The 25,729-nt window shown below is 50.7% G+C and overlaps 12 protein-coding genes across 12 annotated transcripts; 9 read left to right on the forward strand and 3 right to left on the reverse strand.

Moving 5' to 3' along the window:
* Positions 1–2,543: 2,543 nt before the first annotated feature.
* On the reverse strand, positions 2,544–3,850 carry N7498_006962 (ankyrin repeat domain-containing protein; the record flags this gene model as incomplete). The annotated part of the gene is made up of 2 exons (XM_058454024.1): positions 2,544–3,301; positions 3,364–3,850. 2 exons carry the CDS (start codon positions 3,848–3,850, stop codon positions 2,544–2,546), a joined length of 1,245 nt encoding a protein of 414 aa, XP_058306273.1.
* Positions 3,851–4,240: 390 nt separating this feature from the next.
* On the forward strand, positions 4,241–5,342 carry N7498_006963 (uncharacterized protein; the record flags this gene model as incomplete). The annotated part of the gene is made up of 2 exons (XM_058454025.1): positions 4,241–4,397; positions 4,453–5,342. The coding sequence occupies 2 exons, from the start codon at positions 4,241–4,243 to the stop codon at positions 5,340–5,342; spliced, it is 1,047 nt and encodes a 348-aa protein (XP_058306274.1).
* Positions 5,343–5,757: 415 nt separating this feature from the next.
* Positions 5,758–7,363, forward strand: trm5 (tRNA (guanine) methyltransferase; the record flags this gene model as incomplete). Its single annotated transcript, XM_058454026.1, has 4 exons — positions 5,758–6,046; positions 6,104–6,205; positions 6,258–6,338; positions 6,390–7,363. 4 exons carry the CDS (start codon positions 5,758–5,760, stop codon positions 7,361–7,363), a joined length of 1,446 nt encoding a protein of 481 aa, XP_058306275.1.
* A 328-nt stretch (positions 7,364–7,691) lies between these two features.
* On the forward strand, positions 7,692–8,344 carry N7498_006965 (DNA-directed RNA polymerase II subunit RPB4; the record flags this gene model as incomplete). The annotated part of the gene is made up of 3 exons (XM_058454027.1): positions 7,692–7,882; positions 7,941–8,068; positions 8,217–8,344. The coding sequence occupies 3 exons, from the start codon at positions 7,692–7,694 to the stop codon at positions 8,342–8,344; spliced, it is 447 nt and encodes a 148-aa protein (XP_058306276.1).
* Positions 8,345–9,541: 1,197 nt separating this feature from the next.
* On the forward strand, positions 9,542–11,623 carry N7498_006966 (putative C6 transcription factor (OTam); the record flags this gene model as incomplete). The annotated part of the gene is made up of 1 exon (XM_058454028.1): positions 9,542–11,623. One exon carries the CDS (start codon positions 9,542–9,544, stop codon positions 11,621–11,623), a length of 2,082 nt encoding a protein of 693 aa, XP_058306277.1.
* A 2,188-nt stretch (positions 11,624–13,811) lies between these two features.
* On the forward strand, positions 13,812–14,858 carry N7498_006967 (sterol desaturase family protein; the record flags this gene model as incomplete). The annotated part of the gene is made up of 1 exon (XM_058454029.1): positions 13,812–14,858. One exon carries the CDS (start codon positions 13,812–13,814, stop codon positions 14,856–14,858), a length of 1,047 nt encoding a protein of 348 aa, XP_058306278.1.
* A 991-nt stretch (positions 14,859–15,849) lies between these two features.
* N7498_006968 (VOC family protein) lies at positions 15,850–17,277 on the forward strand (the record flags this gene model as incomplete). The annotated part of the gene is made up of 1 exon (XM_058454030.1): positions 15,850–17,277. One exon carries the CDS (start codon positions 15,850–15,852, stop codon positions 17,275–17,277), a length of 1,428 nt encoding a protein of 475 aa, XP_058306279.1.
* A 901-nt stretch (positions 17,278–18,178) lies between these two features.
* Positions 18,179–18,563, forward strand: N7498_006969 (uncharacterized protein; the record flags this gene model as incomplete). Its single annotated transcript, XM_058454031.1, has 2 exons — positions 18,179–18,346; positions 18,408–18,563. 2 exons carry the CDS (start codon positions 18,179–18,181, stop codon positions 18,561–18,563), a joined length of 324 nt encoding a protein of 107 aa, XP_058306280.1.
* Positions 18,564–18,789: 226 nt separating this feature from the next.
* Positions 18,790–19,406, forward strand: N7498_006970 (uncharacterized protein; the record flags this gene model as incomplete). The annotated part of the gene is made up of 2 exons (XM_058454032.1): positions 18,790–18,899; positions 18,956–19,406. 2 exons carry the CDS (start codon positions 18,790–18,792, stop codon positions 19,404–19,406), a joined length of 561 nt encoding a protein of 186 aa, XP_058306281.1.
* Positions 19,407–19,991: 585 nt separating this feature from the next.
* N7498_006971 (mitochondrial 54S ribosomal protein bL21m) lies at positions 19,992–20,780 on the reverse strand (the record flags this gene model as incomplete). The annotated part of the gene is made up of 1 exon (XM_058454033.1): positions 19,992–20,780. The coding sequence occupies one exon, from the start codon at positions 20,778–20,780 to the stop codon at positions 19,992–19,994; it is 789 nt and encodes a 262-aa protein (XP_058306282.1).
* A 448-nt stretch (positions 20,781–21,228) lies between these two features.
* N7498_006972 (rRNA-processing protein NSA2) lies at positions 21,229–22,291 on the forward strand (the record flags this gene model as incomplete). The annotated part of the gene is made up of 5 exons (XM_058454034.1): positions 21,229–21,231; positions 21,303–21,313; positions 21,375–21,917; positions 22,013–22,198; positions 22,249–22,291. 5 exons carry the CDS (start codon positions 21,229–21,231, stop codon positions 22,289–22,291), a joined length of 786 nt encoding a protein of 261 aa, XP_058306283.1.
* A 726-nt stretch (positions 22,292–23,017) lies between these two features.
* Positions 23,018–25,477, reverse strand: N7498_006973 (serine/threonine/tyrosine protein kinase MPS1; the record flags this gene model as incomplete). Its single annotated transcript, XM_058454035.1, has 1 exon — positions 23,018–25,477. The coding sequence occupies one exon, from the start codon at positions 25,475–25,477 to the stop codon at positions 23,018–23,020; it is 2,460 nt and encodes an 819-aa protein (XP_058306284.1).
* Between the last annotated feature and the right edge of the window lie 252 nt (positions 25,478–25,729).

Here is a 25,729-nt window from a genome sequence, read left to right on the forward strand (position 1 = left end):
AATAATATTTCCTCGTGGGGAGACCCTCGGGGTATTAAACGGATTTGCTACGTTGCTCAGGAGGGAGGAAATATGTGGGCTGCGGGGGAACCCCGCCGTAAGTTCGCGCGAGCGGAGCAGTCAAGACACACTAAATAACCATGCTAGACAGGATCTCCAGCTTCCGTGATGTATTCGCTTAGACACACCTAGCAAAATGAATATCAGGTGACAACACCGAGAGGTGCCTACATACATACTGTAAGTACCACATGGTAGCTTTTCCGCATTCTCCGCTCCGCTCCGGGGATGAACTTGCCCAGCGACGCACAGACTTGCTTTCAAGCAGCGGAAAATATCACATACCTTCGAAATCAATTCCAAAGCCGATATTCGTCTTACAGATATCCCCGAGAATGAGACCAACCCGGAGAGGGTTCGGGATTTGTCTTAACATCGCGTCTATGACGAATCGCGACGGAACCCCCTGGTCCGGGAGAGTTACGTGACTATGCGCGCTTAACTTGAAGTAGCCTGGGATTTCTCGAATGCCAACCTGCCCAGTGTCAGCACTGGCTGCTCAATGAATCAAATATGCTGCGAGGGACACTGGATACCTTGCCACCGGAGCTTGTGTTCCTGATATCCAGCTATCTGTCGCCCCTTGATGCTTCTTGCCTGGCTTTATCCAGCCACCATTTTATGGATTTCTGTCCCAGTTTCGATGACCTTTTAGGTAAATCATTTCCTGGCGTGCGTACAGGAGGCCCGGGTGAAAGACTGCGGATCGACCTCTTAACCAGGCATGCTCGCCATTTGCCACAGTATTACCTATGCTACGCTTGCTTGCGACTTCACCTTTGGCGGCATATCGACTTGCCAACACCAAATTTCAAGCTCCGCAGTTGTTTTTACTCGCCTCATAAATTTCATTTTGTACATCTCCTTCTCGCTATGAGGAGATTCTACTTCGGCCCATCCTTTGGTATTTCTGCAGAGTCGCTTACGTATACCGATGTGTCAATTGCACCCCTTTATCCACGAAAGCGTTCGAATGCACTGATGCCCGAAAAAGATTTCTTGGCCTCTCATCGAACGGGCTTGATGTCCATTGAGGCGCGCGTCTGCCCCAACCCTCCAGGTCTGTGCCTGCGCATACAAAATCTCGCGGTAGCTAAGCGACAAAGCGTGCTACGGCTTTGCCGGGAGAATGATACCGTCCGAGTCTGCGAACATATCGGATCTTTCAAAAGCAATTTCTTCCAAATCGTAAAGTCGCTGATTGAAACGTACTGCCGACAAGACCGAGAGGATATTGGCAGGCTTTTGCGTCAAGGGCAATGTGCCCGATGCAACACTTCCTGGAAGCTGGAACTATGAGAAATTGAACAAGAGGATATATGCTTGCTTTTGACCCAGTGGAAGGACCTAGGGCCGGGTTTGGACCCAGAGGATGACCGGTGGAGAACCCATCTGGGCCAGACATGTCAAAAAACATTGAAAGCCAGTGAGATGGTGGATGATCCGCGCATGCGATTCGAGATGCAGTCGAACGAGCCCGGGTCGAATTCTTCCCAAGCTTTGTCAGAGGAGAGTATGTTTCTTCGGAACGTGTCTCTTTTGCGAGCACGGCGTTATCGAACTGCCATGACACGATGGGGTCCGGGGTGGTGGTATCTTCAACGGGAAGACGAGGTCAAGCATTCTCGATGCATTGTCATCTAAAGGGGAGACATAACCGTCTTTTTGGAAGTACCAACTACGCTGCGATTGAACGATACAATACGGGTTCGGTGCGGAATGGCGAAATGGCGATGGTCGTGCCTGCCCTGTTGAGGTGCCATGACGAGGAACAAATGAAAGTTGTTCACTCTGCTCTTTACCCTCTGGTTCGTCGATGATTGGGTTTTGCTAACCACCAGGCAGAAGAAATCTGTTTACGTAGAATGGCCTAGGTATGTTTAAATTTCTCGCTCTTGACTAGACAGACTTTACGAACATACGGAAAGGAGAACTGTCCTACGTGACCGACTACTCAGTGCAGGCAAAGTTATAAGGCACTCGTTCTAGTCAACGGTTGAGCAAAATGAGCATGTCAAGTCTGAAATATAAGTAGACGTTTAGATCTACCTGAAGGTGAAGTTTGAGCCTCGCCCGAGGCGCCTGTGGTTGTTCCACTTCGTCTCTGAAAGGACTTAGGATACTCCACTCGATTTCTGAGAATAAATTACAATTTGCAATATAAATCAGACATGATAGAAGTCTTTCGCTTTCCATAATGACAAGAAACGATTGAGTTGGTCCGAGTGGTCCGAGCTAAACGGAATGTACTTGATATCAGGGGCGTCCCTGAAGAGCTGCGGTCGTATTGGTTGAAGTATAATGAGGTGTATTCCTGCTAGTTTCAAAACGGGTTAATTCGCCCCATACATAGAAAGAAATGATCATAGTTCATGCTTATTTGCTGAATGCAGCGATCGGCTGCCGTGCGTATATACAGTTTGTAACTCCACAGACATCGGGATTGAATGCTGGTGGCGTGCGAGAAGTAATGCCCCGACAAGTCACGATGACTGGGCCAAGTACTGTCGCAGTCTATCTGCGATATCATGATGGCCGTATTGGATTGCCGCATCCAAGGGAGTCGTAGAATCAACACCATCGCCCCACGTAGGCTCGATATCCTCAGCCTCAAGCAATGCATTAACAGCCTGCAAATGGCCAAAGATAGCAGCTTGATACAGCGGCGTATGGCAGTTATCGTCCTTGGTGTTGACGTTCGCCCGCCGTGGACCCTTTAGCAAACACCTTATAATATCATCATGATTACTCGCCGCTGCAATAGCGAGTGGCCGCGTCCCTCGCACATTACCCTGTTCCAAATTAACACGCTCGCACTCCAGCAGAGTGTTCACCATATCCTTGCGCCCGTGCTTCGCAGCTTCGAACAGCGGCGTGTCGTGTTGCCAGCTGTCGCTCAAATTCGGATTAGTCTTGTCCCACTTGCACAGATATCGGACGACATCGACATGGTTTCGCTCCGCTGCAATGGCAAATGCGCCTCGCCCGTGCCCATTCCGCTCTCCGTTCGGATCGAGCTTCTCACCGAAGTATGAAACAAGGTACTCAACGATATCCAGCTGTCCCACGATAGCCGCGTGAAAAAATACATGCTGGCAGTGTTCGGTGGTATTATCTCCTTCCAGTATACTCTGGATATGCGCCGCAAGAAGTAGTTCCGCTTCATTGACACCCAGCATCGCAGCAAGGGACAACGGCGTCGCACCCTGCCGATTCGCAATACGAGGATCAGCCCCCCCTTCTGGAGAAGCAGGGAAATAAACCTCGGGTTATGTTCAACGGCAACCATAAGCGGCGTATAACCCCATTTATCCTCTAGATTAACATTGGTCCGATCATCATCCAATAGCGCACGCACCACCGCTGTATGGTTCCGCTTAATGGCCCAGGAAATAGGTGGGCGAATATATTTCCTATCGCGACTATTCGGATTGACATCCTCGAGTTTCAAGAGTACCTGGAGCATCTCGATACTCCCGTGATACGCGGCAAGCATAAGGGGCGTGGTTCCTTTGATGCGGGGATCGAAGTCCGTAAACGACTGAACATCAGCGCCCGCTTCGATAGATTTCAGCCCCGTCTTTGTATGATTGAATGTCGCGGCCCAGCTGAGGGCTGTCGCATTGTCCCGGGTTACATCGCGCTCGTAGAGGTGAGAGTTGAGGAGGTTGTAGAAGAGGGAGTTCGTTCGGGCGAGGGCGGAGAGATCGGCGCTTGAGATCAGGTGCTCGGATATTGAGATTAGAAGCTCGGTTGGGAGGGTGGCCAGGGATCTTGGTTCTTTCACCATGCTGGGAGCAGGGATTCATGCTAACATATTGTGTGAGGCTCAAGCTTGAAAGGTGGACAGAGGCCGATCGGGGCTAAGCTAGGACGTGGGGGTGGAAATGACGTTGATCTTAGTGCGGCTTGCGCCTCGTTTTTGCGTGTTTGACCTGGAAGATCCCCAATTTCCAAGGCAAATGGGATCCCAACGCACCATTAAATGCATTGAGATTCACAGTGAAGCCGATTGAGGAAAGAAAAAACTAAGTCAAACAGATAGAACGTAGAGAGATTTTGTAGAACGTGGCCATAGTTGGGCAGCGATAAGAGATAAGGAGTTTCCATGGCGACGATTTGAGATCGCATCCTCATCATCTTTAGCTTCTCTCCTACATCTTCAAGAGAGCATGCCACCATGTTTTCCCCAAATAAAAAAGCCCCGATGAGCCCGCGCACAGCGGCGCCCTTGAAAGGGCTTTTTCAAGAAGGCATGTGGATGTGCAACTGCCCCGAACGTCTGCCCGCAGCCAAACGAGAGACCAAGAAGCCCGGCAAGAACCAAGGACGATTCTGTAAGTTTCACAAATCCTGAGCCTGCTTCCTTGCACCCATACTGATTTAACCCAGTCTGGACCTGCCAGAAACCTCCAGGGAAACAGTGTGGCTTCTTCCTCTGGGCCGATGAGGCCGCGGTCCGCGAGAATGAAACCCTCCTCTCCAACTCTCGCTCAGAGCCTGAATACCGCGATTCAATATACCGCACACCATCCAAGAACTTATACCGCATAGGCATTGGCCTGTTGACCCCCCAGACCGAGCGCAGAGTGACAGACGTCCAGCCCCGCCAGTTCAAGACACCGCCAAAGAGCGCAAAGGCACGGATGATGGCAGAAGATACGGATGAATTCGGATGGCACGACGACTCAGATGATAATGAAGCGTTCAGTGAGGTGCTACAGTCAAGCCAGGCAACTGAACCGATCTTGTCACAACCCAACTTCAACCCCGAATCACCATACAAAGCGGCCCGCACTTCGGTGATGACTTCACCAGGCAAGCGCAAGCTATTCGAGTATGCACACGACGATTCCAGCAGTAACATTTCTCCACTTGCAACGCCCTCTTCCTCTCGCTCAAGCCGATTTCCTCCGTCTTCGGCAGAGCTGTGCATGACGCCAACGCCCAGCAAGTACCGCAATGTCCTAAGCGCAGACTCAAAGTCGGACATGTCGGATTTGGCGAAACAAGCTACTGCTGTTTTGGACAAGCATGACGTCGTACTGCCCAACAAAGCGCGCGACGAACTTCTAGAACTACTCAACATTCATGACTTGAAGTTGAGCGGTGCAATGAAGGGGCGGGATGCTGTGCGAATGGCCCTCGAGAAAGAGAAGTACAACCGTAAGGAAGAGGAGCTGCGTTTGAGAGAGGAAATTGTGAAGTTGAAAGAGCAGAACATGAATCTTGAGGCGCATAGGGCGATGCATCAGACTTTCATTGATTCCATGAAGGAATGATCGGAAGTGGCTGTCGTTGATGCTGGTTGTCTCGGCAGTTAAGATCTTCCTGATCTGAATTTTCAAGTTCAAGTATTGATATCTTGTTACGACCTCTGATGATCTTATAATTCTGTCCTACTGTATTTATCCATCGATGCCCCTATCATTGATGCCATCTAACATCAAGGAGAATCGAGAAGATGAGGTTTTTTTTCTCAATATGCTATCAAGAAGTACATCAGTCTTCAGTAATTATCTTTGCCTCACCATCTAATAATTAGAAGAACGAAAAGAGATTACCCAGTTGTTGCGGCTCTCATAGATCGCACTGATAACGTCACGTGGCCGATAAGAAACACAAATTATGCGCCCAATGAGTCGCCCAGCTGGCAACCTTCTACAAATTTCAGTTTAGGCTATCGCCCTCCCTTCAATGGAGTCGAACAGTGACGTCCGCCAGCAGGCCCCCCGCGATATCCCCGCCATGTTCCGTCCGCCCGTCAACCGTGCGATGCGCACACTGGACCGGTCGTTCTTCCGCAAGACGGTACCGGTCTCCGCAGCCAAAATCTTCCAGAACTCGGAAATCTCGCGCGTGCGCAAGGCACTTGGGGGCAGTAAGGACCTTCTGGTTTTGCCGCGGCTGAACGTTGTGCGTGAGCTGAAGGAGCAGGATGGTGTGAAAAAGGCGCTTCTACTGCGAGAGGATGTGAAACATGATGGTGGGTTATTTGATTGGGCTTCGAAGTGGGGATTGTGATGCTGATGCGATTGTACAGACAAGTCGACGTGGTCGCCTACTATCATGAAGTTGAGCGAGAAGGGCACCGTGGCCATTTTGCCTTATAATTTGGAACTTGATTACGACTCTTGGACATACGGTATGAATCGGACATACGGACTCGATGGCCTACAGTACTAACAACCTCGAAGCTGAGATCGCTGCTTCGGTTTTGCCGCAAAATGAGGAAATGCCAGAAATCCCTCAAGGCTTCACGCAAGTGGGGCACGTCTGTACGTTTCTGTCCGATTGACAGATATTGAACCTCCAAACTGACTAAATAGTGCACCTGAATCTCCGCGAGCATTGGCTTCCGTACAAGCATATCATTGCTGAGATTCTCATGGACAAGAATCCCGCCATTCGTACCGTCATCAATAAGACCGAAGACGTCGGTTCCCACAGCCAGTTCCGCACGTTCCCTTTCGAACTGCTGATCGGTGATAACGACCTCAACGTCATCCAGCACGAGCAAGACTGCGAGTTCCGATTCGACTATTCTCGTGTATACTGGAATAGCCGTCTGGAGACGGAGCACCGCCGACTCGTGGACAAGTTCCAGCCTGGCCAGATGGTATGCGACGTGATGGCGGGCGTCGGTCCCTTTGCTGTGCCTGCGGGACGCAAGCGCATCTTCGTCTGGGCCAACGACTTGAACCCGCACGGCTATGAGGTGATGCAAGATGCTGTCAAGCGTAACCATGTCTCGGACTTTGTCACTCCATTCAACCAAGACGGCCGGGAGTTTATTCGCTTCGCGGCGCAATCTCTGCTGGAAGCTGACCCAGTCACTGTCACCATTGAACCCAGGAAGCGCAGGGAGAAGAGGAGAAAGGTTGAGGATGACCAAGAAAACGCGAAACCCTCGCCGCTTCTTCCCGTATATACTCGCCCGTCCATTGTCGACCACTACGTTATGAACCTACCTGCGACCGCCATCGAGTTCCTCGATGCCTTCCAGGGTCTCTATACTGGCAAGGAATCTCTCTTCGCCCCGCACACCTCTCAACTCTTGCCCATGATCCACGTCTACTGCTTCTCGGGTCACTCTGAGAACGAGGTGGATGATCACATTGATGTCTGCCAGCGGATTTCTGAGCGCATTGGATATACTATCACCCCCGAGGACCGTGTCGGAGGCAGTGGTAATGCTGCTATCGAGCTGGCCATTTACAATGTCCGCCTGGTCAGCCCCAACAAGCAGATGTTCTGTGCCAGTTTCCGCCTGCCAGCGGAGGTCGCATTCCGGAAGGTTTAAAAAAGTACATAGCTGTTGCATACTAGGCGTTTGGAGAGATTGTTTGCAGATATAGAAAAATAATGCAGACTCGATACCCTAAACATACCCTGAACTTAATTGCACAATGTGACTTGGTTCTACGAAGTAATTCAATCTCACTTTCATGAGGCTAAAAGGCGGTGAACACACCGCCCTTTACTGCCGCGCGACCTGCAGACTTTCAGCGACCCCGTGCAGGCTCCTCGACGACCGATCGTATTGACGCCCGCATCTCGAATCCCCTTTCAACCATCGCCGAGAGTCCATTGCGCGTTCGCATCCTCGTCTCCCCGACCCAGCCGCAAAAATGAGCGTCCAACTCCCCCCGCCCACGCACCGCAAGCGCACCCTGCCCCAAGGCGAGCTCGAGGCGGCATCCACGCTCAAGCTCGGCGCCGACCAGAACACGCACACATTGTCGCTGTCCGAAGCACGACTCGTCATTCACAAGGTGCTGGAGAACAAGCGGCGCGGGGGCAACAAGTACGAGGAGCCGGAGTATGTTGGACGATGCCCGCCAAGCTCGACCCGACCGAAGACTAACCGATGATAAAAGGAACTTAACCAAGACGCTGGACTACCTGGACGTGTTTGCCCGGTTCAAGGACGAGGAGAATATTAAGGCGGTGGAGCGTCTGCTCAACTCGCATACGGAGCTAGAGATGTTCGAGCGGTCGCAGCTCGGTAAGTGCCTCAAGTGCCCGTGGTGCCTGGCGGCCTCGGTGCCTTGTTGCCTGAACTCCTGAGTGCCTGGCTGCCCAGGCTCCTCTCCGGAGCTCCCCTGTGGCGTCGGAACCAGCCATCATCGAATCCTCGACTAACCCGAAATTAGGAAGTCTGTGCTGCGACAATGCGGAGGAGGCGAAGTCGCTGATCCCAAGTCTTCAGAACAAGATCACCGATGCAGATTTGCAGGAGCTGCTGGACGAGCTGACCAAGCTGCGGAACTTTACAGAGTAGACATCCCCTCGGATGGGATCCAACAGCATGGAGTTTTGGGCGTTCTTGCATCTAGCATTGGGTCTGGAGGATTTCCGGGTTTTTGTCGGGGGAAGCACATCAGACTACAACCATGACTAAGAACCGATTTTCGGGGATTTTGCCAAGGAAAATAACCATCTACATCGCCACCGGGTTAAATGTTTTAGAGTAGGTAGGCACACGCCGGGGATTGCTTCACGCTCTCCGCTTCACAACGGCGGGGCGCCACAGTTAAACTCATGATATGTCAGCATCGTGGGTTTCTCAGGTGCTCCCCACATTGTCCTAGGATCTTTGATTGGCCCCGGTAAAAGACGTTATCACGACGCGTTGATTGGGTCGATCTTTGGAGCGTCGCGTGCGAGCTATATTAGTCGTACAAGGGTGGTTTGCCCCCAGACGTCCTCGATACGGTAAACCGTTAGGTAACAGATGTCTCCTGGATCGGGCCCCGGTGTCCCGGGCATGTGAGAGATCTCGCCAGGGAAGAGAACCGCGGAGTCATGGAGTTACCGTAGTTCGAGCGCAGAATTCACAGTACGTAATACCGGGGAGGGTCGCTCGGGTACCCAATCAGGGCAGCCCGACTTATCTGGCTTGACAATTTTCACTTCCTAATTGCAGAGCGAAGACTGGATCGAGGCTGATTCTGTTACGAAACCGAATGGCTGATCGTCTGAGTCCTCGGGCGAGCTTCGCTTTCTTCTATACTAGCGATGTCATCATGTTTCCCTTTCTTTTTTTCCTCCCCGAACTTTCTCTTCCAGCTTTTTAACACCCTCTGAAGAGTGTTAGGAATGACGGAGAGAACTATCCGCCATTTGATCCTCTTGCAGTCTTTGGCGGGTTCGTCTGCTTGATTTTCTCCGGATCAATATACTATATCTGATCGTCCCCGGAGATAGCACTTTTTTTTTGGTGATAAGCCATATCTCGTGCGTCCATCCCAACCCTGTCCTCTCTTATCTGAGGAATTGTCGGTCAACTGAACTAACGCCTGGAAGACAGGAAACCCCCAATAAGATTCCCCAGAGTGTGGAGGTGGCTTCTCGTGGAGTCCCCGGACCTCGCTGCCCCGTTACGTGACGAATTCGCGAATCGCAGGCCATCAATTATTTATCTCCGATCGCGATCCCTATCTATCACCACCCTTTATCATTCGCTCTTTCCCCCTTCATGGCTACCGTCATCACTATCCAGCCTTCTTCCACGGCTGGTCCGGCTGGTTCTTCGGCCTACTCTCAACCCCATTCACCCGAGCTGCGCCGACGAGCACCGACTACGACCTCGACTCCCAACCTCTCTCCGTCCCCCGTCTCCGTGAACTCGACTTTAACCGGCGCTCAAGGCCGGAATGGGGCCAGCTGCGACGCTTGTCTCCGACGAAAGAGCAGGTGTGCCATGAACGAGATGGTCCACAAGTGCTACTCGTGCGAATTTCACCGTCAAGACTGCACCTTCACCCTATCCGCCGAGGCACCCACCAAGAAGAGGAAACTCGACGCTGTGCCGGAGCATGCCGACTCCGTCAAACGACCCTCCACCGTCCAATCTTCCATCCCCGAGGAGCTTCCTCGACCGCACCAAGCCGCTATGATCCGCCCGGGCTTCTTCAACCAGACGACGCAGCATATCGGCATGACCACAGAGTTGGAACCGGCTCTGCTGGATCACCTGCCGCTGGATGAGTACGACGAATTCACAGTGCATGCTTCCCGTATTCGCAGGTGTGCCGACGACGGCACTTTCATGAGAGTTGTCAACACTGTTCCTATCGGTGACTCGCAGGCCGTGTCACTGGATGCCATTGAGAGCCTGGTCGCTCCGTACGGTGCCACATTGATCGAGAAGTTCTTCGACCACGTGCACCCCTCTTTCCCCATTCTGATGGAAGATGCATTTCGTCAATCATACCGTGATCGTCGTCAGTTGTCTCCGCTGCTCCTGGCTGCGGTGTACGTGTTGACGTTGAAATTCGTTGACGTCGGTGCGTCATCGCAGACAGCACGGAAGCCCGATGCGGCCCGGCTAGAGAGCGCGGCTTTGAAATTGCTTCTCGATTCGTTGCCCTTCCCTAGCATTTCGACTATTCAGGCTGGCTTATTGTTGACGCAAAAGTCGACCTTGGCAACGGCGTCTTTGAATGGGCAGTTGGTTACGGCATGCTTCGAGCTTGGACTGCACCAGGATTGCTCGAACTGGCGGATGAAGACGTGGGAGAAGGGTTTACGAAAACGCCTTGCCTGGGCACTGTACATGCAGGATAAGTGGTCTTCGCTTGTGCATGGCCGCCCCTCGCAGATCTTTGCTTTCAACTGGACCGTCAAGGATCTCGTTGAACAGGACTTTTCCGATGCCTTTCTGTCCGGTACCGGCTCTGCACACGATGAGGCGGCTGTCGGACATGGCCCTCTCCTATTTTGCCATATGGTGGCTCTTACGACCATTTTATCGGATATCCTGGATCGATTCTACACTCTCCGAGCCGTCGAGGACTTCCGAGCAGCTGGAAATCAGCGCACGCGGATAATCCTGGATAAAGCTAAGCCGGCCCAAATCCGTCTGAAAGAATGGTTCTCTTCCTTGCCGGCATCTCTCAAGATGGAATCCTCGACCGGAGAGCTTGTCGAGACTATCACCGATGAGCATGCCCGCAACGGCGCTCTACACCTCGCCTACTTCGCTACCGAAATTACCCTCCACCGCTGCATCGTCCGCTCTATAGCTGATGACGGCACTGACTCCTACCTCGCCCACATCTGCCGGTCCGCCGCCAAAACCCGTCTCATCTCTGCCATGGACTTCGTGAACCGTCTCCGACCAGCACACCTGCGATCCTTCTGGCCCGCCACCGCGCGCACGAACTTCTCGCTGATTGGCTCCTTTGGCATGTTACTGCGTGTCACCGCACCAGCCAGCGAAGAGGCAGAGTTCTACCGCCTTCGCCTCTGCGAGTACCGCTGGACCCTCAGCGTCAGCCACAAGAACGCCGAGTTCATGAGCTTTGCGCTGGAGAGCCTCGATAACCAGACGATGCTGGATAAGCACGTTCCCGAAAAGCCTAGCATCGAGGAACTGATCGCGTCCTCGGCCAAGCAGCCCGCTCGCCCGAACCACATGTCTGCCTACGACGACGCCCTTGCCGATGCAGAGACACAAGGCACGGGTCTCTCGTCATCGGTGATCTCCGGTCTCGCTTCTCCGGCTACGTCTGTCAGCGATATCGAGGATCAGGATACACACATGCCACCTCTCTAAACCCTTTCCCCCTATATAACTTCACACACTCTTCTCCTTCGCCCTCTACACCTCTCCCGCCTACGACCCCTTCTCTCACGACATGATATTCCGGCGTTTATACGGACCCGCCTGATGAAGCGCATGATACTTACTGGAATGTTCGCATATACTGTACCCATGTATTGTCGCAAAGTGCAGGCAACACTTTTTCTCGGCATTGTTTTGTTTGGAATTTGGAATAGCTAGGATTTGGATCGGCTTTCAATGTTTATAAACCGGACTGTACATAGATCGCATCACGAATTACGATTCACATTCAACGTTTTCTCTCTTAGTACCAGACTGGATTTTTCTGTAAAGGGAATAAATGGTTTATTGAAGAGGTCCAAGAGGTCCAAAGTTTGCAGGCATTCTATGCAGGCACGTCAATACAATGCCTGATTCCATGACGTCCATGGATTGAGCTCAGCCATCCCTACCCTTGCACATGCCGACGGCGCAGACTCTTCTTAACCAGCACCAAGTTCCGATCCACCAGCCAGAAACCGGTAGATCTGCGACCATCAACCGTGTTCATGATACGAGTCAAACTGTGCTGGCCAGCTCAAGATCCTCACACCATTCATAATTCATAACCAAACTCTTCTTCACAACGAAGAACATATCACTCTCAATAAAATCGCTATCTCGCGAGTGCAGCGCCGTGATCAGCATAGTACACGCTAGGTACATCACCAGGGAATGTTGTAAACTTTCTAGTGCTATGTCTTTACGGAAATGATCGAACTTACCATATGAGCAGGTCCATACCAAATGCCTCTTCAACATCCCCAAGAGCTCCCCAACAAATTCATCATTCGAGACGGAATAAGCCACAGGCTTAACGCATCTAAATGGGCGGTGGCCGGATCATCAGTGAAGATATTCCCACGACAGCTCGGATCTTAATTATTGACTAATTTCCACAGATCGGGACGTTGGTCTAGACAAATTTTTCTGCCAGATAACTCACAAAGCTCGGGGTAAATGCAACCTTAGAATCTTGAGACTTTCCTATATCATCGAATCTCGTGGCTTCGAGTGTGATCTCTACGTTAACGCGGGAGACCACGACCCAGACGCCAGGAAAATGATGTAGCAATGATCCAAGAATCCTACTAGCGTGGATCAGTGGCAATTCCTGCCCGGCAATGGACCTGACACCCGCTTCATCGAGTGGAAGGCAAACATTCCATCTTTCTTGAATCCAGACACAAATGCCCTGAACGACCCAAAATAGGCGTTAGAACAAAAACTAGTCTTACAACTAAGTACGTTCTTTTGACAAAAATCTGAAGTTTCACAGAGATCAGTCATTCCAACCGAGCCTTTCCATGAAGAGGATACTAAAATACACGCATCCTGATCTACATACTCTTCCCTTTCGGCTCAACCGCAAATGCCGAATCAAATGAGTTTCCGCCAACGCCTCCTTTCGGCCTCGAGGGAGCATGCATGGGCATCCATATGCAGAATGATACCTTCATGCACCGCATTTACATTCGGACCTGATTGTCCAGTATGACCTACGCCCCGGACGGTTCGATGATTCCCTACTCCTTCCTATCTTATCCTCTCTAGCGTCATCCAGCCTGAAATCCGGTCCTGTGACCTTTCTCTCTGGAAATACTGTATCAAAAACTCCCGCTTTCTTTTGGCAGTAACCCGTCTGCGTTAGATCTCAGTGGTCTTAGGCAGGCTCCAACCCAACAACTGTTTAATCATTGCCATATCGGGTAATAAGGCCCCGGAGTTTGTTGAAAGAACGGATGACGTAATACAACCATACCTCGGTATCAGATGGTCTCTGATTAACATGACAGATTAAATACAAAACAATGTATGGATGCCGGTAAAAAATTGCCGGTTGTAAGGTAGATATGCTTACTTGGACATCACTCGGCCTTCAGATGGTTTCCCAATTACTAGTATTACACTGTTCAGGCTGAAAGATCATTAATCAGTGAAAGCAGTCTAGAGAGCGATCCGCGTATCCACACCTCGGTTCCCAACGAATCTTCTCTTGTTCTCTAGAAGACCCACTATTCCCATGTGTTCATGTGGTTTGAAAGGTGTATGATATGAATATAAGCCGGGGTGGAGTGCCGGGGGTAGAAAATGTGCTTGACATCCTTTTGCCCATAACTCACCCACGTTACTGCTTAAGATGGCTGTCCCAACGCGTAACCCAAAAGACTCCATGACGTCCACCTGGCGTACGTGGGATCGCTCGCAGTGGAACGCCGGCCACTGGCTTCTTGAGGTCCTGAACGTGCACCATATTGAGCTTGATCAAGAAGTCCCGGTCCACCAAAAGACGGAAAAAGTCCCTTATGCACCAGAGCTGCAGTTCCATCTTTGGGTTCTTCTCCATGCCGGTCTTACACTCGCTATTCACCAACTTTACATCATCTACTTCGGTCAACCCTCGGCGTTGTTGATATTCTTTTACTACCATACGGCTCTGGAATTCTTTGCCGTGCACGAAACACACGTCCTCCGCCGCGTCGGCCACAAGATCGGATTCTTCGACGGGGACAAGCATCCTCGCGATGGTGTACCTGACGTGGGTGTCGGGAAGACCGTCAAGTCTCTACTATCCGTTATCGCGTTCCGTCCATTGTTGACCATCTTCCTCGCCTATCGCGCCGATGATGGCCCATCATCGATCCGATGGGGGTGGCTCATCTTCGAGACTGGCATGTATGCACTCGTGCTCGACTTCTGGTACTACATCTTCCACCGCTCCGCACACGAGACGGAACACCTCTGGAAATACCACCGCACCCACCACTTGACCAAGCACCCTAACCCTCTCTTGACTGCGTATGCGGACACGGTGCAGGAGTTTATTGACATTGTCGGCACGCCTCTCATAACGTACCTCACCATGAAACTGATGGGATTTCCCATGGGTTTTTACGAGTGGTGGGTATGCCAACAATATGTGGTGTTCACGGAGATACTGGGCCATAGCGGCTTGCGAATGCTTGCCACGGCGGTGAATCCCTGGACATGGCTGCTGAGGCTGTGCGACATGGAGCTCGTTATTGAGGACCATGATCTCCATCATCGCAAAGGCTGGAAGAACAGCCACAATTACGGCAAACAAACCCGGGTGTGGGACCGGCTGTTCAACACATCTATTCCTCGTGTGGAGGGACACCGGGACAATATTGACTATGTCAATACCGCGAAAATTCCCTTATTGTAACTGCCGCGAGTATCGCTTTCAAGTGCGCAGGTAACCTGTTGCTCGATTTGTATTCTGGATCGAGATATTCGAGACGATTTTTTGTTCTCCCATCGGCGAGAACCTTGGAAGGCGAGGGTGGATAGAATATAGGAATAATTGCACGATAAAGAATGTCAATGATATCTGGATTTTTGAACCTCTACATGTTTTTGTATTCTATATATAATATCTGCCAAGTTCCAATGGGGAGACTTTGGAATACTACCAATTCGATGTTCGAAGTGTGCTTTGCATTCGGTGGACAGGAGTTTTGGTTTTTTCCTAGAATTGTTCGATCATAGGAGTACCTGGTCAGCTAGGTCGGGGCTTTTAAGTTCGAGAAGGCGAATATCGTTTTCATGGCTCATCTGAGTTATATTTATCACGATCTAAATCCGCGGTACGACATTATCAGATCAGCGTCAGTGTCCAAATAGTAGGAAAGTAATAGCGGGTTGAACCATCTCGGAGATACGGCGATCGTCGGCGATAGAGAACAGGCGGCGGTTTCAACGGACCTGCATCCTATTGGCGCGAATCTCAGAGAAACCCCACACCACCTGTTACTTTCGTCTCATTTGCTTTGAATTCGTAATAGAAATTCGATCAGCCTTGCTTTCCCCCGCATTTACCTTAAGAATGCCGAGGGTAACGGATCCAGGAACCCGAACTTCAAATCGGATCTACGGTAGTCAGCCACATTATTGGGTCCAGCTGATAATGATAAACATTATCTATGGCTCCGACGGAAGATCCCGATAACGGATAAGCACGGCGATGGTCAATGAGGTATTATCGTCCGAGCGTAGGATGGTGTTATAAAGGAGGGTGAGACTTCTGACTGATTATCAGTCTATAAGCACTTTTCCTTTCAAGCAAACCCCAAGAGGAACCGGTAATTTTCATTCAACAACCCAAGTTTCAAACCTCGATTCTTATCAGACGCGACGTGAATCACCTTGTCTGCGTCATGGCGCAAACGTGGGATCAGAATGAGCTACGAGCTCGCTTCTGCCATGCTCTTTCAGAAATGTACAAGACTGAGGTCCCCTTATACGGCGACTTGGTCGACGTGGTGTTTGAAGCAGATACAAAGGCAGTACGCGACAGTCAAGAGGGAGGCTCAAAGGTCATCAACCCAGATGATGTTTTACCCTCTCGACACCGAGTTGAGCGACACGGAGCCATCCGACTGGGAACAGCACACGAGCTGAGTACGATACGGCGCATGTTTGCCGTGATGGGAATGTACCCGGTGGGTTATTATGATCTAAGTCTTGCTGGCTTCCCAATGCATGCTACTGCTTTCCGACCGAACACTCAAGACGCCCTCTCTCAACATCCTTTCCGTGTTTTCACGACCGTCTTGCGGGTGGAGTTGTTGACGGAAAAGACGCGGGAGTTGGCTCAACGGGCGTTGGAACGAAGAGACATTTTCACTCCGAGACTTCTTGAGATTTTGGATGTGGTTGATAAGAATGGAACGTTGACACCAGAAGAATGTGCCGAATTTATCAAGAATGGATTGGAGACGTTCCGGTGGCATTCGAAAGCGACGGTCACTCTCGATGAGTACATGCTGCTCAAGGCTGAACATCCATTGATCGCCGATGTCGTCTCCTTCCCCAGTTCACACATCAACCATCTCACTCCGCGGACAATCGATATCGATTTGGTTCAGCAGCTGATGTTGGACCATGGCATGCCCGCCAAAGAGCGTATCGAAGGTCCACCGAAACGACAGTGTCCGATTCTTCTGCGACAGACAAGTTTCAAAGCCTTGGAAGAAACAGTTTTCTTCCAAGACACATCCGACACGTTTGTAAAAGGATCTCATACCGCCCGATTTGGGGAGGTGGAACAACGCGGCTACGCATTGACCCGCAAGGGACGACAGCTCTACGATCAGATCTTGGACCGAGTGAATGCAGAGGCCGAAAAGTTGAAGCTCAAGGGCAATGACTATGAGCAACTTCTGCAAGACCACTTCAAAGTCTTCCCGGATACCTTGTCAGAGCTACGCGAGCAGAACTTGGCATACTTCTGCTATCAGTTGACATCGGCCGGTGAGAAGGTGGCAAGGGATGACATGTCTATCTCTGAGCTTGGAACTACCGTGGTCCATCTCCAAACTCTATTGGACAAGAACATTCTAAAATACGAACCCTTGACCTATGAGGACTTCTTGCCGTTGTCGGCAGGTGGTATTTTCAACTCCAACCTGGGCAACGTCTCTCAGTCTAAGCAGCTCATTATGAGCGCAGAGCCTGATCTTGATGGATTCCAGCGCTCGTTGGGGACTCTCATTGCAGATGAATTCCATCTCTATGCTCAGATGCAGCAGGAGTCACTCCTGCATTGCAAGCAGCATTTGGGATTGGAGGATATCGTCGTGTAGTGAACATCATGCCATAACGGTTTTAGACTCATCACATAATAATGAGACCCAAAGTATGTGACGGCATTTAATGATTTTAGCGTGATTATTTTCTAATAATATTGATCATGAATTTCCAAACCTTTCTCTGCGTTCTCCGTCTATTGACCAGTTTTGGTAAACATGGGGAGAGGACAGACATCTTCCCGTCGCTTCATGAAGGATTGTATGATGTACGTGGAGTAATGATTCATTGACTAGGTCTAGGTATACTTGGGTGTTCTTGGATGAAGATTAATCCTTCACGATGTATTGTCACATTCCTATTTGGGACTTTGTGTTCATAGGACCCGTCATTAAAAATAAGTTGTAGAATCTTGGGTGTAAGGCAGACAGCCCATAATGACCATTTCCGGCATAGGCCGAGTACCGTATCGGAAGGTGCCGATCTACCTACTCACGGACGCCGCCTAGAGTAGATCTTGGAAGCTGTCAGCCTTACTAAAAGTCTGTGCTTTCAAATCCCCTATACAGCCCTCATTTCCAGCAAAATCCTAATCGGAGACTCCCGAATTTCTAATCCCCGAATACACTGAACGGGAACCGTGGCGAAAGATGCCGTATTAAGCGATCATCGACTTTCGGCCGGACCGTGCCAAGCCACCCGATGGCGCCGATGCGGGGCGGCAAGCCGAACACTAATTACCCATTCGGGCCCAACGCTCGGCGGCCGAATCTACGCCATGAGGAAATCCGGCGCTTAACAATGTGGCTGATAGATGCCAAGTCCGATCTATCCAGAGGTTTTTTATGGTTCATCTGAGATTTCAAAATAAATAGTATATAGAGACAATGGCCCACAACATCGGCACTACTGTCCACGTCTCCACTCCATTGCGTCGGATAGTGAAGGTCGGTCTGCATGGAGTCTACGCAGCCTTTACCACATGATAACATCTCCTGGCATATTTGGGTGGGGACAACTACTACTGTATTCCCTGCTAGCCTAGTTGTGGCATTACGCTTTACTGCCCGATATGTCTCCCGCGCTGGATTCTGGTGGGATGACTACACCATTTTGATAGCCCTGGTAGGTACTTGGACTCCATATCAATTGGTGGAGGAAATGAACTATAGTTGACATTTAAAAGGGTTTCAACTTGGCTTTGGTAGCGGTGAAATGGACCCAGATCGTGCTATGGGGCTCTGGTCAGCACGTTTATGATCTTCCAGTGGAAACAGTGCAGAACTTCAAGAAGAGCTTTATGGCCATAGAAATCCTCTACTTCACCAATGCTGTTTCATAAAGACTTCATTGCTGCTCCTCTATTAACGAATCTTCCGTATCATCATATCATCAGGGGCTTTCGCTGGGCTCTGGGGGTAACTGGGAGCCTCGTTATCGCATACTACATCGCATGCGTCGTCACATCTATTGCTGGGTGCTCGCCGGTGAGAAAATTCTGGGATCCCTCTGTTCCGGGAAAGTGAATCAGCCAAGTGAACTTCTTCCGATACAACGGTGTTGGCAATATGTTTCTTGATGTTCTGATCCTTTGTCTTCCGTATCCGATAGCCTGGCGGTTGCAAACAACAGCGCGCCAAAAATTTATCCTCACCGGCATGTTCCTTCTTGGAGGCTTGTAAGTTGATCCTCCGTTACTTCAACTTATCTAAACTAACAGCTAATGAAAACCAGTGTCGTTGTTTTCTCAATCCTTCGAATCACAAGCTTCAACTTTCCTAATCTTGAGGACCAGTCCTACGTCGCTACCGACTCGTCGACATGGTCCTCCATCGAACAGTCAGTCGGTATCATCTGCGCCTGCCTACCTACTCTCCGTCCTCTTTTCAGGGCATGGTGTGGCAGCTCGAAGATGGACAGCACTGCTTCCAATTTCCCAAAAAGACTACCACTGTCTGGCCGCTTGTCACAACGTGATGAAGAGGGCGGAGTGGTCTCGCCAGTGTCTCCGGTCCCATTAGCGTGCTTGCGTGGGCATTCTTCTCACGAGATGGGGCTCCTTGAACACCAAGATCGCGACTCATTGACACCCATGCCTCCAATGAGTCCCACGAGTCCTCTTTCTCGGATGTTTGAACGTAGTGAACACGAGCGGCTTATGCCTCGACCTGAATCATTTGCATAAACATGGTTCCTTGGATCACAGTATTATTATTATTATTATTATTATTATTATTATTATTATTATGATACCCCATCTAGTTAAAAGAATTATTTTATTTATTTCAAACTTAGGGTCTCCAGGCAAACGATTCAAGGAATGTCTTCTTCATTGATAGCAAACTTCATCTAAACGAGGAAATCCACGATCGGGTCACGCGGTTATCGATTTCAATCCGTTGACGGGTGATGCACTCATAATTCTACAAAATAGCTTGTTCCGCGGCCTCCAGGCACTCCACTTTCCTGCAATTCTCCGTCAACCATCCATGCGAACAGTATGTTTCTTTAACACTTTCCAGCTTCTCCTCTGAAATATGGGAGCCTCACTTGATCTCTCTGTCATTGCAGGCGAACTTGAGTCCGAATTAGTGTAGAAAAATTTTGAATGATAATGATAGAATACAATGCACATAAAGATCAGCCAAAATCCATCTATCTGTACAAAATATGCTGCAAAGAGACCAATGCATCACATCTCGGTATGACTGCCACCGCGACAGCCAACAGACCGAGAAATTCTCCCCTATATCCGAAAAACCTAATCATATCATGACTTGGCCTCGATTTTTGTGGCTTCTTCAGTATCCTCAACCACCACGGCACCCTCCTGCAACAACTCCTCCGGAGTCTTGATTCGCACATCCATCACCCGCATAATCGTATACCGGTGCTTACTCTTAGCCGTCTTGGTGTGTCGCTGTCTCCGCTTCGTCTTCTCCTTGATGCGCAAAGGCTCGGATTCAACACCGGTCACGCGCACCCGGCACTCGAAAATCCGCTCGTCGACATGCGGCGAGCCTTTCAATGTGAAGTCGCGCGAACCAAGCGCCGAGGCTCGGTTAAATCGCAGGATATCGCCGGTCTTGACCTTGGGCATGAGGAAAGGCAGGCGGATGTGGTCACCCTCGGTTAAGAGGTAAGGACGGGCGTGCAGCTCGGCAACAACGTAGTGTGGCGATTGGCCGACGAGATGCGGGAGGCGGGACATGAGGGACTGAGTAACCTTGAGGGGGGAGTCAAAGGTTGGTGCAACGGGTTGTTTCTCAATTGGAACATCTCGACGTGTTTGGGGGATGATGAATGTGGTTGTCGGGTCGGACGAAGGAACCTTGATGCCCTCGTAAGCATCAGGTTGGGAGGTTTGCGCTCGAGGTGTGGCGCTCAGCGGCGTGTCAGGATTAGGGGTCGAGGACTGAGACGAGGGCTCTTGTTGCGATGCCCGGAGCAACGCGGTCTGGTACAAGCAAGCTCGCTGCGGAAGGGGAGCTGCGGAGGAATATGTTGCGGTGCATCTCAAGTCGGAGGCTAGGCTCCGTAGGACGGAGCGTGAGAACATCTTGGCTGAAGTCTCCCCGTTTCTCTGAACGAATTGCGGGAGAAGTTGGGTTTGGCTGTCGAAATGCAAGAGCGGTTCTCCGTTTGGTCGAGAAAATCAGCGACTGCGCTTGTGGCCGCTCCAGCAACCGTACGGTCACGTGGCTGTATACTGATTGAAGGCTCTCTTTCGAGATTTGCAAGGCAGGAAAGAGTATTTGTTTAGATTGTAGAATCAAAATCAATTCCAGTATTCTAGTATTTAAATTGATGTAGAAGCCAACTATTGCTTTTTTTTAACAAAGAAAAATCAGACTCATGCGGAAAAGTATTTGCAGAAATCGACCTCGTTGATAAGACGGTCACGTGGACGCTATCTTTGCCGGAGAAACAACTTTTTCGGCGACGATAGATCTTGCAGCAAACCCAACAACTATCATCCCACAAGCAGTGCTTATTCTGCGTTCACCATGGTACGTCCTGAGATCATACACTACAGTATCTCTCTTCGTCGCACAGAAACTAACAAAATTCTCGCCTACAGCCTCAGAACGAGTTCGTCCCTCCCCGCCAAGTACCCCGATAACCAAAAATCCCCAAAACTGACCCCAACCAGGTATATCGAGCGCTGGCAAAAGCAGCATGGAAAACGGCTGGATCACGATGAGCGGGTGCGCAAGCGTCAGGCTCGTGAATCCCACAAGGCCTCGTACGATGCGCAGAACCTGCGTGGTCTGAGGGCCAAGCTGTACCAGCAGAAGCGCCACAAGGAGAAGATTCAGATGAAGAAGCGCATCAAGGAGCAGGAGGAGAAGAACGTCAAGTCCGCCGCTCCCGACGAGCCCTCCAAGACCCCTCTGCCCCAGTACCTGCTTGACCGTTCCCAGGCCACCAACGCCAAGGCCTTGTCGAGTGCTATTAAGGACAAGCGTGCTGAGAAGGCGGCTAAGTTCGCTGTGCCCCTGCCCAAGGTGAAGGGTATCAGTGAGGAGGAGATGTTCAAGGTTGTCAACACCGGAAAGAAGACCCACAAGAAGTCCTGGAAACGCATGATCACCAAGCCTACTTTCGTTGGTAACGATTTCACTCGTCGGCCCGTCAAGTACGAGCGATTCATCCGTCCCATGGGTCTGCGTTACAAGAAGGCCAACGTTACTCAGTATGTTTACTCCAATTCTGTCACTCTAGCGAGTGGAGTGTCTTTGAAGATGATTTCTGTTGCAAAGAGATATGTGCTAACAGCGAGCCCTTCAGCCCCGAACTCGGTGTCACTGTTCAACTCCCCATTCTCTCCGTCAAGAAGAACCCCCAGAACCCCCTGTACACTCAGCTGGGTGTCCTGACCAAGGGTACCATCGTCGAAGTCAACGTCTCCGAGCTTGGTCTCGTCACCACGAGCGGTAAGGTTGTCTGGGGTAAATGGGCCCAGATTACCAACGTGTAAGTCGCACCGCCGTCACATTCTTACAACGATTCTAACGATATTGCAGGCCTGAGAACGACGGCTGTGTCAACGCAGTTCTCCTCGTCTAGATTCGTCCGGCATTCTTTCGATTCACACTCTTGGCAGACTCGTCTGTCTTCGATACCACTACGCCCCCAGGCATTACTGTGATTTGACTTGTTCCATGGTTCATATGGTTGATATAGACCACGCTATTTCTCTCGGTGTTTGGCGCAGTGTTTTTAATATCTGGTCTTTGGACGAAAAAAGTATCTTGCATACTTCTCCCTTCTGGGGATGTAGTTAGCTAAACGCATATCAACAATGATTTCATGATGAAAAGCGTACTTTTACTGCAAGAAATGCCGTTCTGAAATTATAGAATACCTCATTGAATGCGTACTGAGAAATTCTGGATACCGGTATATCAAGAGGAGTTCAGAAGAAAAAGTTGTTTAATTAAACAAGGTTGCCAAATTCGGTTTCGAAAGGAAAACTCCACGAACCCCAATGCTTCGCACAACGTAATGCAAGCGGAAGAAAAGAATGAATTCATATACAAAAAATGAAGATTCACATGCTGCGCTGAAACGAAAACTCGAACAACCAAGTCAATTACACCGTCAGGGTGGTGCACAAGGGCATGCATGGAACATGAATAGAAAGAAGTAGGTGGTCAGAATATTAGACAATCAACCACGGGTCAAGTCTAGGAAGGAAAAAAGGAAACCATCCAACACCGGTCATTAAGTCGTTTGAACAAGGAAAGGCAGGCTGATATGGGGACAAAGGAAATGAAACGACCGGACAGGGTATCAGGAATTTTCTTCTTCCAGAGCTGATTTGATTTTGGCAAAGAAGCCCGCAGGCCATGCAGCGAGTTCTTCTTCCTTGGGGATGCCGCGGACTTTACAGTGGTTGACGACGTTGGCAAGAATACGACCGAGCATGTCCTGGGTGACGGGGACGGCTCCTTCGAGCTGAGCGTCGGGGTGCAGGAATGGATCCCGCGGGCCGAGCATTTCCTCAATGGTCGGTCGGAGGGTTTGGTCGCGCTGCAGGCAGCGTTTGAGGGTTTTGATCAGCCCAGGAGGTACGGGAACACCACCAACACCGTGAGATGGGAAGTCGATTTGTACACGAGGGTTGGGGATTGCCATGATACGCTCGTAGTATTTGGCAATCTTGGCGAATGGAGGCTGTCCATATACCATTTTGTACAAAATGCAGCCCAAACTCCAGACATCGCTGGGCTTGCCCAGTTTCATCACCTTGCCAACGCTTGCCGGCAGTCCAAGTGATGCATTCGAGTCGACCAAGGCTTCGGGAGACATGTAATTCGGTGTGCCAACCTGTTGTTCTCGGTGGACGTTAACGGTGTTGTCTTGGATGGCGTTGGCAATGCCGAAATCAATCAACTTTAACCGTCCTTGAACCAAGAGGAAGTTGGCAGGTTTCAAATCGGAGTGAACGATGTTGTAATGGTGAACAGCTTGGACACACTCCAGCATCTCCTTCCAGTAGTAGCGAGTGAAATTGATATCGAGAATGGCGTCTTCGGCGTTGAGTCGATAGGTGAGAATTTTCTCCAGATCAGATTCACCAATCTCCATCAACACACTAAGAGAATGCTTGTCCGAATTGAGCTCCCAATCGAACAAACGCACGACTCGGTCAACATTCTCAAGCTTCTTCAATAGATCGATTTCGCCCTTGTATCCGGTCAAAGTCACCGGATCGACATCTTCCAAATTCACGCGCTTGAGCGCGAAGATCTTGTAATTCTCAGCCATCACACGATACACTCGAGAGCTACCACCGCGGCCAATGCAGTCAAGCCGGGTGAAGTGCTTGTGGTTGATGGAGACTTGAGTCCGTTTCTTCCGAGATTGAGACGCGCCACCTGTGGCTGTGGCAGTTTCAAGCATAGACATCTTCGGGGGTGGAGGTGCCGGTCGATGAGGCGTATTATTACTCCGCTGAGCAAGAATCTTGCGAGGGGAGTTTCCTGCTGGTGTCTCTGCAGGATCCTTCTTGTCAGTGTCGTAAGCGACAGAGAACTTTTCCGGCTTGTCCAACAGATTCAAGCCTTGGGGCTTGGCCCGCTTGAAAGTCGGCGGCGGTTCATTTTCTTGGTCCCTACCAGATGGCAGAGGCGGTAATGAAGGAACCTTGAATGCGGGCTGTTCCCTTGCACCAGATGATCTTGCAGAGTTCTCTGAGGACGCAGGTGTCGACTTGGATTGAGACCCATAAAATTTGGGCGACGATGATCTTGAAAATACACCCTCGCTAGGGGCCATGCTTGCCGGTTGATCTGAGCGACGCTGCTCGGTTTCATGCGGAGGGCTAGGATCTGCCCAGGAAACTTTGGGTGATGATGGCTTCCGGGATCGATATTCAGCATGATCATATTCCTCATGCTCTCTAGCATCTTCATTCAGCGGATAGTTGCCTTCGTTGTTTTCTTCACTCTGCCGGCGCAGTACGCCTCTGCGAGCAGGTCCATTCAGGAACGAACCGGTGAGTCTTCCGACCCTCTTCACTCGCAGAGAGCTCTGAGGGCCAATGTCGTCTCCGTTGCGACCGCGCAAAACAGAGGAAGAACCGACCCGAGATACGGGGTCATCTTCGAGGCGCGATTTCCGATCACTATCAGACCGATCGGCACTTCCATACTCATCGCCTGAATGCCGTTCCGTAGAACGTTTCACGGATGGCGATACGGAACCTGGGGAACGCGTACCACTACGCGAGGCATTGATCCGAACACTCCGAGGTCGTGGAGCAGGAGTAATGAAATCACTTGGACGGTCCTGCGCCTCGGACTCGGCACTTTGGCTGTTTGATAGTGGGGATCCCTCACGAGAGAATCTCGAAGCAGAAGAGATCGCGCCGATGCGAACAACCCTTGGAGCAGGGCTACCCATCGAGCGATCATGGGGCGACGTATTTCGTGGCGATTGACTTTGTTGTCTTGAATTGGCGGCCGACCGTCGCTCATATGAAGCGGCTCTTCGGCTCGGCGAAGAACCCAATCCGTCTCCATCCAAAAGAGCCTTCACCGACGCGCTGAACTTGGGTTCGGGAACCTCTTCATCTGAGCTGTCGCCGGCTGAGTAGTGTCGCGATATCAATGTTTTGGGTTCTGCGTGGAGCGCCGGAGACGCCCGTCTGGAACCCGAACGTGAAACCGCGGATCGGGACATGGGTCGGGACGATTGTTGATAAAGGCCGCTGTCGTATGCTGCAGAGAGGGAATTCGGCGAGGCCATGGCGACAGCACCCTACATTGAAGTCGTGGATCAATGGGGCGCCTGGCCAAAGGTAGTCGACTGTTTGTTGTTCTCAGTAGGGGAAGGTTCATCTATCTCGAGGTTCCATCGCGACTTGGGCGGGTCTAGAGTGACACGTGATAAGGGTTGCTATGGATACGACCACAACAAAGAATGCCTCGTTGGACGTGTATCGGTGATCGCTGTTCTTTTTGCAGTGGGTGGACTTTGGAGGTGGCTATCTACCAATCT

This window comes from Penicillium cinerascens (assembly GCF_028974065.1).
Source record: "Penicillium cinerascens strain IBT 15544 chromosome Unknown contig_9_segment0_segment0, whole genome shotgun sequence".
Lineage (NCBI taxonomy): Eukaryota > Fungi > Ascomycota > Eurotiomycetes > Eurotiales > Aspergillaceae > Penicillium > Penicillium cinerascens.